Source organism: Rhopalosiphum maidis, chromosome 3 (assembly GCF_003676215.2).
Source record: "Rhopalosiphum maidis isolate BTI-1 chromosome 3, ASM367621v3, whole genome shotgun sequence".
NCBI classification, from domain to species: Eukaryota; Metazoa; Arthropoda; class Insecta; order Hemiptera; family Aphididae; genus Rhopalosiphum; species Rhopalosiphum maidis.
Window position 1 is genome coordinate 35,557,647 of NC_040879.1, and position 16,357 is coordinate 35,574,003.

The 16,357-nt window shown below is 23.3% G+C and overlaps 1 protein-coding gene across 5 annotated transcripts; it reads left to right on the plus strand.

The window, feature by feature from the left end:
• The first annotated feature begins 862 nt into the window (after window positions 1-862).
• Window positions 863-15,733, plus strand: LOC113556403 (modifier of mdg4-like). 5 transcript variants are annotated; one of them, XM_026961318.1, is made up of 8 exons: window positions 863-885; window positions 12,441-12,696; window positions 12,759-12,908; window positions 12,977-13,180; window positions 13,242-13,361; window positions 14,228-14,330; window positions 14,399-14,618; window positions 14,677-15,733. In XM_026961318.1, exons 2-8 carry the CDS (start codon window positions 12,526-12,528, stop codon window positions 15,059-15,061), a joined length of 1,353 nt encoding a protein of 450 aa, XP_026817119.1. In that variant the 5' UTR covers window positions 863-885; window positions 12,441-12,525; the 3' UTR covers window positions 15,062-15,733. The 5 variants fall into 5 exon arrangements, with proteins under 5 accessions (XP_026817119.1, XP_026817121.1, XP_026817118.1 ...); XM_026961320.1 differs by lacking the exon at window positions 863-885 and adding an exon at window positions 5,035-5,055; XM_026961317.1 differs by lacking the exon at window positions 863-885 and adding an exon at window positions 5,448-5,747.
• Window positions 15,734-16,357: the final 624 nt, after the last annotated feature.

The following is a 16,357-nucleotide window of genomic DNA, read 5'->3' on the forward strand; positions in this document are numbered from 1 at the left end:
GACGGCCGTAAAGTCAAATTTATTCTTGACCATCTGAATTTGCTATTTGTTGGGGCAGAATGATTTCAAAAGACATCGTCGTCTATGTTTCTATTCGGGACTAATTTTAGCAATTCCCAGTCGCCCGATGCAACTGGATAAAAATTACGTACAATCGAAGACGAGGACGCTATAAACGATACATCGATATCGTAATTATATCGTGTCGATAATATTTTAGTCCTGCAACGATTTTCAAATCTTAATATTTAAACATTTTCCCATTATTAAACGTAGATTACAAATGGAAATGTCCAATAACTATTAACTGTGATGCTCATGGTGGACGCCCGACTCAATCAAACACGTCACGGTACTATTTTAAAATTTAAAACCAACGTTTTTAAATGAATCCACATTCATAATTTCCAGTCTGTCACGGCGGCGCAAGTGTTGTTTAATACGTTTAAATATATACATATATGACGTTTATCCGTAGATACCGACACGGTAATTTATTCATCGATTTATCGTATAAATTTCGTGCGTCAGACAATTATTATTGTAGAACAGAAGCGCGGCGTATGGCCATTGAGAAAATGTTGAGAAATTTGTGATTATATAACATGCAGGTGGATAAAATATAATGATTGCTTAGCTGTATGCGAGAGATTTTTGATCAGTGTAACTATTGCGCCCTACCGAATATCTAAATTCGAATTTTTAAATGTTAACTACATTTATATAGATACCTATGCGTACGCGTCAATACCCTATTTAACCAACTGTTGACTGCGTGTCTGCGTCGAAATTTAAACAAACAATTAAATGCATTGGTATTATATTTCAATATATTTGCTACCTAACTGCATTTTTCGATTTGCACCACCAAAAATATACTAATAGGTATGTAATATTTTTTTTGTTAGATTAAAAATATAATTATATTATCTAATAATAACCGTATGTAAATAATATATTTTGGTAAATTGTAATTTTATTTTAGGTCATATCTATAAACTAAGGAAACAAACCTAAGAAAATTTAATTTATAAATATAAATGCACAACTTGTAAACGTATTTTGTCGTTAACAAACCATAAAAATAACAAATATATATTTAATAAATGATATTAAGATATTTTAGTAAGGAACCGTGTTGAAAATCGAGATTCGTGCTCTTTTTCACTAAAAATCAACTATTTCTCGAAGGTGTATTAGATTATTTAATATAACATATAGTGTTGTGGCTTCGAAACTAAGTCTAACCAAATTTTGACATCACCACCGTTTTCTGTATATTTAGCTAAATGTTTCAGAAAAAAAATGGCCATAAAAAGAGTAGGTGTTCAATAATATATAAATATACCACTTTTTTAGCTTCAGTCGCAGATAGGACAGAGCCACAGAGGTGTATGTACAATTAATAAAATTATATCTATTTTTCTATAATAGTATTATAGTTTAGTATACTACTAATCTAGTATATTTAATATTGATACTAATATATGTAAATAAATATTTTTTCAAATTGCAACGAAATTAATTAGTTATACGAAATAACGAATGTTCATAACATTACATAATTTTTACCAACAAGGTTAACCATAATAATTAAAATTATAAGTAGATATATGTTTTTGTTAATATTATTAATTAATAAAATTGAATTGATTAAAATAGGTGACTCATAAATATTTTAATAATAATGCCTATGCTAATAAATAAAAAAGGCGAAAATTTAATATTATAAACAATAACACAGAAATTCAAATGTTTATTGGTTTTAGCGATACTGCAGTAGCTAGTAGATTAATAGAAGTACCTATATTCTTAATACCTACTTAATTAGTTATGAAACATATATAACTGATTAATTTAACATAATTTACAGTTCGTTTTCGAAAAATGATTAATTTACATTTATGCAAAGCTATACCTATATTATTTCTTAAAAAATTTGGTTTGGTTAATCTTTATAAAAATATCGTAAATAATACCGAAGTACTATTAGACGTTTCTATTTTTTACTACTTTTCACCTATTTACATGTATAACGGTACTTAGTCGATTGGCATACATATGGCGGCTATAATAGGACATATAAACGTATATTATTAATATAACTATACTATAAGTAACACAATAAATAATTCCTTAATCGTGTGTATAAGTGCGATTGCATAAATAATCATATAAAATATATATTTTAAACGTAAGTAGGTACTGAGAATGCAGTATTTGATGATTAATGACTTTAATGTTTTTTTTTCGTCATAAATAAAAACAACAATTTATATGAAAAATAATAGAGTCAATATTATTACGTTCCAAAGTTTTTTCGGTCGGTTTTACAAAAATATAATTGACCCTAAATCGATCCATTATCTCCTATAATAATAAATACATTTTTATTTTATTATATAAATATAAGGTTAATTGAGTTTCTACACCAAATTTTATCTACCATATCTACGAACTACTACTTACCCGTTTATTATTAGGCCATAGCAAATATCTAAAACATTTGAATGTCGAAAAAATTGGTTTTACATATTTTTGGCTGATGACAAAATTATTCTATAATATTATAACAATCGTTATTTTAGTAAATTATCTTTAAAATCCATCCTTTTAATAAATTAATTATTTTTTTGGAAAAATAAAGATATTGAAGATACTGCGTTTTTGATGATCAAAAATGATTACAATTATTATTTTAAAAGGCAGTATTTATCATACACATATTTTCATATCAATTCTGACTAATCAAGACTGTACTCGATCAAAGTTTAGAACAACCTCATTGAAAACTATATATTTTATTGAATTATAAAACTTTAAACTAAAATAATTAAAAAAATATTGTCATTCAATTTTAAATCAGTTAATCTAGGGTTACTAGATAAATAATGCCATAATTACACAACGTATATGTACTGTGTTTTCTTGTAAGATATATAATTTACTGCTTATTTGTATTCAGCGTGATATTTTAGTAGGTATCTATAGATACTAAATGTTCAAAGCTCCTTTTGACTATCAAATAAAATTATATTTTACTACTCTTTAACCTAAAAAAACAATGTAAAAGTAAAATGATCCAATAAATAATATTTTGCAATATAATAGTTAAAAAAATTTCAATTATTTTTATTTTAATATTATTAAATGTAATACGTATAAATATTAACATATTTTTAATAAAATATGACATAATAGCTAAATATACAAATTTTATTTTTATTTTCATGGCTTTTTTTCTGTTTCTTGTTTTTTTATATTTTGGTTTTTATTTTTGTGTTTATTTCCCGTGATTAGTTTTGTTACCACACAACAACAGAAATTACCTACCAAATAATTCACCTTGAGGAAATAGTGGTAACTTAAATCAAAAAGTTAATAATCGACAATGGATCATAGCCGATAGGTACCTTGAATGAAGATAATATTATATCAAGAAAATATCCGAGTGACTGAATAGGTACTATATTTTCTTTTATATCTCTGACACACGCATCATAACAAATAAATATATGTTCAACTGAACCAATTTTGTATTGTAAGCTTTAATATTAGAGTGAATTGACCTATATCAAACTTCGAGATAAGAATGGTAACTGTGTTTATACGTTATATTTTTAGAACTTTTCTATCGCAAATAAATGTACGATATAATGATTATTTTTAAATTGTAATGTTTTACATACCTCATAAGTCATAGTTAGCATAAAAATTGAAATATCGAAAGAAAGTCAACGTACAAACATAGATAATACTCGTACCTTATATAGTTATATGTTTAATATGTGTCAATTAACTGTAATATTAAAGCTGACAACAGAAAATTGGTTTTGAAGAACTCAAATTTACCTTGTTAGTATATTACGCGTGATTCAAAGAAAAAACTTTAAACGCTAAATATTTAATAGATAACCATGATATGTTCATATATATATATTCATAAGATCACAAACGCTGTAATTTATAGTTGATTAGGTTTTAGCGACAATGTCAAAAAATAATTCTTTTCAATTTAATCAAAATCATATTTGTGTATATTTTATAAACTATTAGGTGAAACATAAATATAATAAACAACTGCAGAGACTAAATTAATTATTTTTGAGATATTCCCCTAGCTCCACATTTGTGCTTATGATTAAATTGATTGTACAACTTCATTTGTTTTTTTTTTTTAATAACTATACCTAACCATTTCGTATTAATTCAATCAAATATTCCTTTTTCTTATAGTATGTAACCCACTGTATGATGGTTTAAGCAAAATTAAAAGTTTATGCCTACTAAATTATTGAATCAAACATGTTTTATTTGTTTACTTATTTTGTTTAAAATATTTTTTCACAAAAAAGTGTTTTATGTAATTCCAATTATAGTAAGGTATCAATTGTTACACCTAGATTTGTTTTATTTAAATATTTTAATATTTAAGTTAGGATGTACCTATATAATATAATAATAACCTATTATTTTTAAATTAACTGAACAAAACAAAGTTATTATAATAAACAGTTATGTTTTATTTAATAACTAACTTACTAGTTAGGTTTAAAGCTTAAAAAATTTAACTTTTTAACTATTTTTAATGACCATTTTTTCTAATAGATTTACTTCCAGTTAAACATATTATAATGCGGATTAGTAAATAGGAAAATAGCTGAATTGTAGTACCTACTTGTTATTTATTATATTTTCACTAATTTTATAATTCTGCAAGATGTTATGGACCGATCTTTAATACATTCACGTATATAGGTATATTATTGGTAAATTATATGAGGGGTATAAGGGCGTCACCTTCACTCCCACTATACTTTCAGTCGATAACTAAAAAATGTTATTCATATTTTGCTCCCTCCCCCAAAAAATAAAATAACTCCAAATTACGCTACTGCCCCTCCATACTGAAAATGTTCGTATACGCCAATGGTATGTGTGGTGTGGCATTGGTTATATAACATACGACGTTAGGTATAGGTATTATAATTTTAGCTATATAGTAGGTAATAATAAATAATAAGATGCCACCAGCCTGTTCGTTCCGAGTAAACTGTATGTATTATTATTAAATGTATTTAATATAGCTAATTTTGTAATTGATATTTAGTAATTCTAATTTACATAGAAATAGGTAAAGCCGCGAGTTTTAACTTGTCAGTTGTTATAACTCGTAATGACAAATGACAAAAATATAATTTAAATATACATTAATGCAATAACCGCGCGTATATAATATAATATTATCTATAGACTATTTAATAGGTACTATATACATTTACAGATATACGTTATTGTATAATATATATATCTGTGTGACTGTGTATACAATAGACCGCAGTGTACCAAACGGACGACTGACGTAGTTGACATCGGGACAGATTGCTGCACGTCTTAGTTTCCCCGCTATTCCGCTGCTACTGTTGGTTCCTTGGACTGGGTGGTGCACTCGCCGATGTTCCGGGGAATGGGTATACAAAACGTTTTTCTTTCGGACGATGTTCAGAAATATTCCCGTTCGTCTTGATAATTAACATTTATTATTTTATTACACATTCTGGCGATTCTACAATTTTTTTTGGTTCTTTTTTTTTTGAGAGAAAAAATTTTGAAAAAAATTACTCTATCCCGTAGTTCAACGTATGAATCAGTCTGCAGTTATCAGAATCAAATTGCACTTGCAAATAATAATGATAGTATGAAAATTGCGGAGAAGTATATTATACCGAATAAATGTTATTAACACGGTACACTAGCGTTTTGCGTTTTACAGTTTAATGACCTTATTGATATCTATTTTCAATTTGTTTTTTTTTTATGATAACTATGTTCTATTATTTTTTTTGTTTTTCTAATATTTACCGTGGTGTGTATCGAGTTTTGAGTATAGAGTAGTCATTAATTACTTATCCCCGCATTATTCTTATCGCTCAATTTATCATTTTAATAGAGGGTTTTTCTTAATTTTGTGTTTGTTACATCTTTCATTAACTATTAATTGTTATTTCGTGATTGGAGTGACATCGAAGAAGCATCAAACCACTAAAAACTGAAAAAAGCTGGTAAGCTACCCATATCTGTTGTTAAAATGGACATTTTTATTGACAGCATTTGTAAATGTTAACAAGATTTTTCATTAAAAATTACTAAATTATTTATATTAATGTATTCGATTTTATTGATTTTTACTAGTAAATCATGCGATTTTATGAAATTTAACATAACAATTTTCTTATATCTTTATATAATTTGACATATCCATAAAAAAAGTAAATAAATTAGCAATAATGAATTATCTGTAAAATAGGTGTGCAAATATATTAGATAATTAATTTTTAATATTCTTTGAAATTTTTTCTTTTAAATGTAATTTCATTAAATTCTAAAAATGTCTATAATTACAATAAATTTATACATATTATTAAAGGTTACTATTAGAACTAAAGATATTAAGTATTTATGTTCTTTAGTTCTTTGTACATATTAAATCACAATTAAAATATTATATAGGTATCATATAAGATTTTATTAAAATATATTTAGTAAACCTTAGAATGTTTTTAATAGTTGAATCAATTATATTTATAATTTATAAGTATTCATTTAATTAATTTAACCAATAATTATTGTATAATACACTAAATTTAAAAGCCTGAATGTTAGAACTATTACATCATATCATTAATATTAATAGCTGTACTTATTTTAATTAATACACTTATTTCTTAAATGATATAATTGATAGTAAATTATAATTTTATTTTCCAATCAAACATCAGAAAACTATTTATTTACTTATATTTTTGAAATATAACTCGAATCAAATTCCATGTGTATTTTACAGAAACATTAATTTTTAAATTTTTAAGTATCGTGTGTGAATATTTTAATAACCAGTTATTCAATTTGTTTTTAATAACCTTGCATTATTTTTCTTATTTCTAAATTGTAAGTATATTACCGCATACTAAAACATGACAGGAGAATGTATGAAATATTGAAATATTCATAATGAAGATAACTTTACATATTTGTCTTTATTTTGAATGTTTAATGGAATATTGTTAGCGGTGATTATTGTAAAGTTTAGTTGATTAAACAATAATTAATTCTTTAAAAGTTCTAAGCCTACTCAATCTTAAAAATTAATTAAATATAATATTTTCAATAATGTAAAATAATAAAATATAGAAATAGTAGAACAGTAGTTAGGTATATATTTTTTTAATTTCCCTTTTAAGATTTTTATAAATTATAAATTTATACTTATATTTCAACACTAATAGAACAAAGGTATGAATATTTTAGACATTTATTAACTTTCCTTAGTAAACTTAGTATATAAAAATTAAAAATGTGTACATTATTAAAATTTGTGTCTTATAAAATTACTTAGATATAAATGTATATACAAAAATTTAATATTGTATAGCTTTTTGAATGAAATATTTTACAGCAAATTATATATGGATACTTGTATGAAAATGAAAGTTATTAGTTCTTAAAAATAATATCTGAATTATCTATCTTGACATTTTTTTGAATTATAAACACATAATATCAGCATTTTTGTTCAACATTTTGTAATGTTTAGGATAGTTTTTAAGCTGTTTTCATTTTAAATTGGATACAGCTAATAATACATTTTTATTTTATTAAAAACATTTAAATAACATGAACTTTTTAGTTTAAAAAAAATTATCTTATAAGAAGTATAAGATATTAAATTTTATTCATGATATCAAGTAGATATATTTTTGAATTATATAATTAAATTAATTTTATGAATAAATGTGGTTATTAGAAATATTTATCACAGTTAATCAGTAGATAAACATTTATTGTTGGTGTTCAAAAGAAAAATCAAATAAAACAGAATAAATAACTTTAGTTAGATTTGAAATTGTACTACAATGAAATTAAAATATTTTAACACCTTAAAAATATTGTAAATGTATATTGATGATTAATATATATTATTCTTTAAAATTAATCATTAAATTTGTATTAAAATCAAATTTTTAAAGTTAATAAAACCATTTATCTTATTTTGTCCAATTATAATCAATTACCTATTAAAATAACAATTGACTAAAATATTACAAATTGAAGAAATTTATGTATGATTTATAATTTAGTAGTGAAAAGGGTATGTTTTTAATATTATATTTGTAAATACAGTAATTTTTCTAAACCATCACAATCTTAATTATAACAGTACTTGTGTATTATATAAACTATTCATTACTGTTTTAATAATTTATATTTCTACTAATATGATAATATAAATAAATAACTAATAAATGCACTTAACATTTTTAATCACTTTACAAAGTTTAATTGTTTTTCCCTTTATAAATATAATTCATTATTTAACAATTATAAAATTAAACAAACCTCATTAGTATTGTCAAAAAAAGTTTATTTTAAATTTGGCATTATTTTTTGTAAGAAAAATAATTTCATTTTCAAATAAATTAATTTATAAACACAATTTAGTTAATTATTTAGAGAAATCTGGTTAAATTTGCAGGTATTTATCATAAGATGTATCTATAACAACAGATTTAGGGATGCTGAAGAAATTAAAAGTTTTTTTATTATTATTTAAGTTGCTTTCCAAGAGGTGTTAGTGGCATAACCAATAACTTATTATTATATACATTGTTCAATATATGTGTTATTAATATCAATGTATCAATTAATTATTGTATAGAAAACTACCTTTGTAGAAAAACTAGTATTTTTTATTTTAAGGTTAAAATTGTACTAATTTAATATTTTACCCTCTATTAAATAGATAGTTAATACATATTTTACAAGATGGATCAGATATATTATCTATTTATGATGTTAATAGACAGAATTTAGATGTAAGATGCATCAATGTAAAATAGTTATAAACCATTGATTAAGTATACACTACACAGTATATATTTAATCAAAGTATCTAGCATAATGTTGACACAGCTGATAAATTATAGTTTGTGTAATAATATGTTGATTGGTAAAACACATTATTTGTATGGTAAACAGAACTTCTATAAAAAAGATAACAGATTTCAAGGCTTGTTGTAAAATGAGAAGAAAAATTGCAGACATGTGAATACTAATATTTGTTTCTTGTTAAAACCTTTAAATGTTTTAATATACTATTGTAACTAGAAAAATGATATAATTAATTATTATAAAATGATTAAATATGATTTTGTTACATTTAAATACAAACAAATAATTGTATATTACAGTTTTTAAACTATGAACTATTTGTTGCTGATATTAGAAACTGCTATTTCTTTATATCTCATATTATACAAAAATTTTATTTGCTAGGTATACATTACACACATTTTTATTATTAGTACCTAGTAAGCTTTTTAAGCTGTGATATAAATATTTATTACTGGTAGTAGTACAACACATACATTTTTATGAAATATTGTTAATACAACGTAAGATATCTTTGAAAATTAAATTATCTTAATGATAATTTTTATTATATACAAGGTGGGCCATCCTGTTTTATTTATTGACTTAATAGGAATATATAGTTGATAATTTTTATATTATTTTTTTGTTTTTTTAATAATCATTTTAATATAATTTTTGTATACATTGTAATAAACATTCTTAAAAGATAAACCAAACTTCTGAATGATAATTGACAAAAAAGGGTTTTATCTTAATCTATTTTCTTATATCATCATCGAAGAATCATATGTTATATCTAAAACTACAAATACATGTATTAAGTCATTTTTCTTCCATATTCCTGATTATTACTCTCAAGTATAAAATCATGGTTGTATTATATTTCATATCTTATTAAATATTTGCTTGAAGTAAGTGTTTCCAAATAAAGATTTTTTTTAAATACTGTACACATTAACAATCTAATATTGATAAGCTAACTGTTATTTAACTATTAAACAAAATTTATTACATTATTAATGAAGATAATATGAGAATTTTATGATTTGACATCTTTAAAAATCTTTTTAAATATATATTTTAGTAATCATAAAAGATTAGAAAAAAAATATGTATTTGCTGTGTAATAATATTATGTATTATCTCAAACTTAAGTTAATCTTTAGGAATAATTATTATTTAATTGCTAAAGGTTTCACCGTTTTGTAAAGTATTTGAATATCAGTATTCAAAAAATGTCTTTAGTATTATGTAACTGTATTGAATACTCCCTTAAATAAATTTTTTTAAACTTAATTTAAAATATTTAAAATTGTAAAAATTAATAACCACCACCAGTCCTAATTTATATACACTACTAATATAACTTACTAATGTTTAACAATGTTTTTGAAATATAACAAACATTAATTATATTGTAAAATTGATATTATGATATGTAATAATTTTAATTCATCTTAAATAATAAAACTTTCTTAAATAAAATATGCTCAAATTGATAATCATTTTAAATTTGATTGTATAACTTATAATGTAAGATTATTCTAAATAATTAATAATTTTATTTAATTACTATTTTGTAAATAATTTAAGTTTTGTTGTTAAAAAAAAAAGTTTCAAATAAAGCTTAATTGATATCTATAATTAGGAAATAATAACAAAATCTATTTGTATTTTTATAACTTACTAATTAATGAAATAATTTACAACTTATGTGTTTTTAAAAGTATTTGAATAATATTTAAAATTTAGATTTAATACAAAAAATTTATTTTTTTTACAGCACTGAAGGTAGGTTTTGTCATAATATGATTTTTAATTGCCGATTAATGCAATGAAGGTATTGGTATAAGTGATATCTTAAACAGTTTTACATTATTTTTTAGTTAATCTTTATCTCTTTTTTTTTTGTTTAAATGAATAGTATGAACTATTCATATTTATTTTTCAATGCCTTAATTTATCCATCAATCATTTCAAAATAAAATCTTATCAGAGTAAGGTTAATGTAACTAAATTCGATGTCATAAATCTTTGCTCAAGTGGTTGGTATATCAAAAATATATATTTGCCTAATTAGTTTTCTAATATGATAATTTACCATTGCAATGAGGTTATTAATTAATCTAATACATATTAATATGAGAGGCAAGAGCTATGTAACTATGCAAGGCAAATTCTTATGATTCATTAGTCCATAAACTACAGTCTTTCTTTTCATTTCAAAAAGTAAATTAAATAAATTATTTTACCGTTAAAATTGTATAGAATTCATTTTTGTAATATTTTTACACATTTAATACCTTTAGCAGTCTTGTCCCCTTCATTACATTTTTAATTTATTTATTTTAATTACATAAATTCATTTTTATATTATTTAACATATTTATTTTTGAGATTGATTTCCACCAATATTATTAGGAATCTATATTGTTGTTTAAACATTTTACATTATAATACTAGTATAATATTAGATATTCTATTTCTATATGTAGCCAATGTTTTTTTATTTAAGTTATAATTTGTAATTCCTATATGTTGATATCTATCATTATTTTATACTATTTACTATTTAGTTTGGTCTTTACGATCAATATGATTGGGTTTTGATATAAGCCATTTGCCTATTTAATAAAAGGTTAATAAGTAAATGTATATTTTAATTTTAAAAATTATCTTATCTACTCGGGATATAATCAATTAGGCTTGGAATAAATTGATACATTTAATAATATTAAAAATACATAATTTTATTTATAATTAGGATATTAAAATGTAAATATATGTATACTAAGTATAGACACATATCAATGAAAAAAGAATGATCCTTTTTATATCATTTTATAAATATAACACAGTATAAAACATTTTTATAACTCTGTTATTGTACAATATGCTATGATTATTATTTATTTCAATCAATTTAATATTTTTGTGCATTAATAATTATCTATATTTGCATGTTTGTTTTTTATGATATTTCAATTTTTATCATGTATTTTTAAATCCTAATATTTTATACAGTCATAACTTAGATACAAATTGGAATATTGTAAAACAAGCTAATGTGCCTATACATATAGTTTTCTTTTACCTCAGTTTGATTGTCGTTTATATTTATACTAATAACACAAGATTGGTTCAAATAAAAGTAAAATTTGTCATGTTACATATAGGTCAGAAAATTAATAATAATAAGTTTATATCTTTTTGATAATTAATATAGACAAATATGTAAAAATAAAATTTTAATTTATGAATGATTTATTTAAATCAAAATCAGTGGTGCCAAAATATATATTTACCTATGACAATAAATTGTTATAAGTGAATTTAATTGGTAGGGGATCACCTTTGTCATTAAGTGTACAAATTTACATTAACCTAACCTAGGCAGATATCAACATTTTATGTAGAGGTTTCTAATGTCATAGGTAAAATGTTAGACTTCGGTGCCACTGATCAAAATATTCAATCAATAATAAGTAAATATATATTTAATTTTTCAGGTTTCTACCTTTGTATTTATAGGGTTATGGTAGATTAAAATATTTTGTCAGGTTGTTCTCAAACCAGACATTTTTGAGAATATCAATGCGGCCCACAACTGAGGACAATATGAACTCATTAGCACCACAACAATATTGTTTACGGTGGAAGTATCATCACTCAAATTTACAAGCAATGTTTTCCCAACTTTTAGAACGGGAGAGTTATTGTGATGTTACATTGGCTTGCGAGGGAAAAACCCTTAGAGCTCATAAGGTATGTATTATATAGAATTTACTTAACATTTCTATATTAATTATACTTATATATATTTTCAGGTTATGCTTTCTGCTTGTAGTACTTACTTTGATACTATATTATCACAGCATGATGAGAATAAAGCAATAGTTATTCTCAAAGATGTTAAGTTTTCTGATATTCAAGCCCTAGTCAGTTTTATGTATAAAGGAGAAATTAATGTTGAAAATGTAAGTATTGAGGCTTACATTTTATCATAAATATTAGTCATATTTTATATTACTTATTTGTCTTTCAGACTGAGCTTTCTTCTTTGTTAAAAACTGCAGAAGAACTTAAGATTAAAGGCTTGGCTGAAGTATCCTGGCGATCAGATCAAGAACAACAAAATCAAAGTTTTAATGTAACTGCTGATGAATCAAATATTAGCAAGAAGAGAAAATTAGATTCAACATTAGCAACTACTGCTAATATAAAAAAAGAATTTACAGATAAACACCAAGTAAATGTTATTAGGATAGGAATATTTAATATTGTTATTTAATTATAATTATAATTTTTAGGAAAATGATGATATGGATGGAGCAGATGTAGAAGATGAGTCTGAACCTGATCAATCCATCTGGGAACCAGAAATGCAACATGTTGTTGATACTGATAACGTAGAATTACCTAAACCAACAGTGAGTAAATGTCTTGTTTAAAACTCTTTTCAGCATGATTTTAATTTTAGTCTGGAAAAAAATGTACTTCAATAGAATATTCTACAGATTAAAAAAAAAATTACATTAAAAATTTAGAAGTTATAAGAAAAAAATTATTGTGTACCATATTTGACGCATACATTATCAACCATTAATATGATTTTTGTAACACATTTTTTAAAAAATTTAAATTAATTTATATTATAATTATATAGATACCAATAATAAATACAGGACAAAATTAATTTTTACTTAAGATAGAAAAATAACTGAGTATTTTGAATACTAGATATAACACAATTTATGTATCTTAAAGGCATGATTTCCCTAATTGGTACTTAAAACAAATTTTATTGTATCTTAACAAATATTTGATTATGTACTTTCCATAAGTATATAGACCATGGAATTTTGAATGAATTGCCATTTTTTTAAAGAAATTCGTACGTTTAAAAATGACTTATCATTGTTTGAAATCAACAACATAACTGATAACATCATGATAATTCCTTTATCAATATAATAATTTGTAATAACGCGCGCCTTTTTAATCTTAGAGCGCAGCACCTTGCATAGTTTTTATATACCTCTTCGTGCCAAATCTGGCCATACATGCAGTTTAAAAATATCCAATTTATTAGTTTCGAGTATTTCAACATATAATAAAACTTCCGTATGTGTCACATACAGTACAATATGTAGTAAAAGGTTAATATTTTTTTTAATAAAAAAATACAATTTTGTGTTTGATATCAATATGAATATAATAAAAATTGTAAATGTTTATATATACATGTATAACACATATAAAATATAATAGCACCTAAAATGTATGACTTTTTAAGACTGGTACAGTAAATGTAACAACTTTTCCATCTGAAGAAGAAAGAGCAAGTAGTGTCACCAATGTTAGCCAAGGATTCAGTGAACAACCAGCACATGTTCCTGGTATAATCCACAATTATAATTGTTGTTACACTATTTATATTTATATTTAATTATTTCTATGTTAATAGATTTAAGCCAATTTTCTGATGTTATGAAAATGAATGACTATCTAGAATCAGGTGGACGCCGTCCACAATTTTGGGAAGAACCTTTTACTAAAAGACTTATGGAAGCAATAAAAAATAAAGAGCTAGAAATGAAAGTGGCCGCAGAGTTAATGGGAGTATCTTATGGAACCCTTTATGGTAGATATCGAGATGCTTATGGCTGCTTAAAACATCCGTACAGGTATAGTAGTAATATTATTCTTTTATTTAAAATCATTGAATGGAATAATATTTTACAGAGTTCGAGATTTTTGGTTGGAACAAGGTCCAGCCGATGTATTAGCTAAATTGCAAAGAAAAGAATTAACTCTATTCCGAGCAGCAGAAATACTAAATGTCACAGTAACCACATTGGCAAACTACTTGTCAACAATGAGACAAGGAGATAATTCACTTACTGTTGCCAATGCTACTGTAAGTGCTACTGATAAATCAACATTTAGAGTTGATGTTCTATCTGAAAGTGATAGAGAAGAAGGTTCTGATGAAGATGAAGATGATAATGATGAAATTGATAATATTATAACAAGTAGTACCACTCAATCTCAACAAAATAAACCAGACATCACTTTTGTAACATCGCCAGGTTCAATATCTAAAGTGAACAATTTAAATGGTAACTAGCGCTACACCTAAATAAATTATTGGTTAGGAAGTAGAAATCCTTAAACTTGTTCTAAATTATAATTATAACGGCGGTTCTATTGACAATTTTTTCTTTATTTTTGTTTTTGTTTTGTTTTGTTTGTTTTATTTTATTATTTTTATTTTTATTATTTATCTATTGTTTTTATTCATAAATACTTAGATACACATGATTAGTTTATTTATTTTCTTAACATTCGGACCGCTGTTAGAAAATATTTACTCTAAATTAACTGATAATAGTACTGTTGTTACTGAAAATAAGTTACAATATTACTCAAATTGGTGCTAATCTATAATGCATTCTTCCATTTAGCTCTCTAGTGTCAAACTTTTCTATTAAAATTAATTTTTTTTTTAAATTTTTATTATTAAATATTTTATTTATGTTGTTCACCTATAAAAATGTTTAAGTTTGTAGAAATATCAATTTTATTCCTTATTTTCTTTATTTTCTAAAAACTAGTTTTTAATGTCTGGTGGGTGATTTGCCAATCACGATTATAATTCAATCCTTACAATTTTTAGTCATATTCACGAATGTTATTATAGTAAACATATTATTGTTTGTGTAATTAAATAAAAAGATTGGAGTGTAAGAGTAATATTTTAAGTTTGAACAAATAGCTATTAGATAGTAGTTATTATATTAACTAAAATCTTTATAAATATGCAATTATAAATTTGATATTATTGATATTAATATTATTATATATATATTGTGATTTTATTGGGTGTTTATTATAGAACTAAATGAAATGTGTTAGTTTTTTTTATATATATGTATCATTTATGTTCTGATATAAATAATTCAAGTATTCAATAAGAAATTAAAATATACATAGATACATCCTAGATAAAATATTTTCGAACTATGTTTATAACATTATTATTATTTTTTTTACACTACAATTAATATTGATCAAACACGGAAATAACATTTAAGATGTTTCATTAGAAACTAGTTAACGTATATAATGTAACGTGGGCTTTAGTGTTTATAATTGTAAAAATTAATTATTTATTTATTATTTATAATTAATTTTAAAATCAATACTCCTAATAAAATCAAGTATATTTAAAAAATACTGGAATATATAGTTTATAAAACTATAAATGAATATATATTTTATGTATTTATTGGTAAGAAGATATATTGTTTATGTTATTGAATGAATGATATGAAATTCTCGGTTTTGAATTATAATATCATAATATTTTGTTTTAATATTTTAATAATTTATATTAATATGTTAAATATATATGGTAATTTAC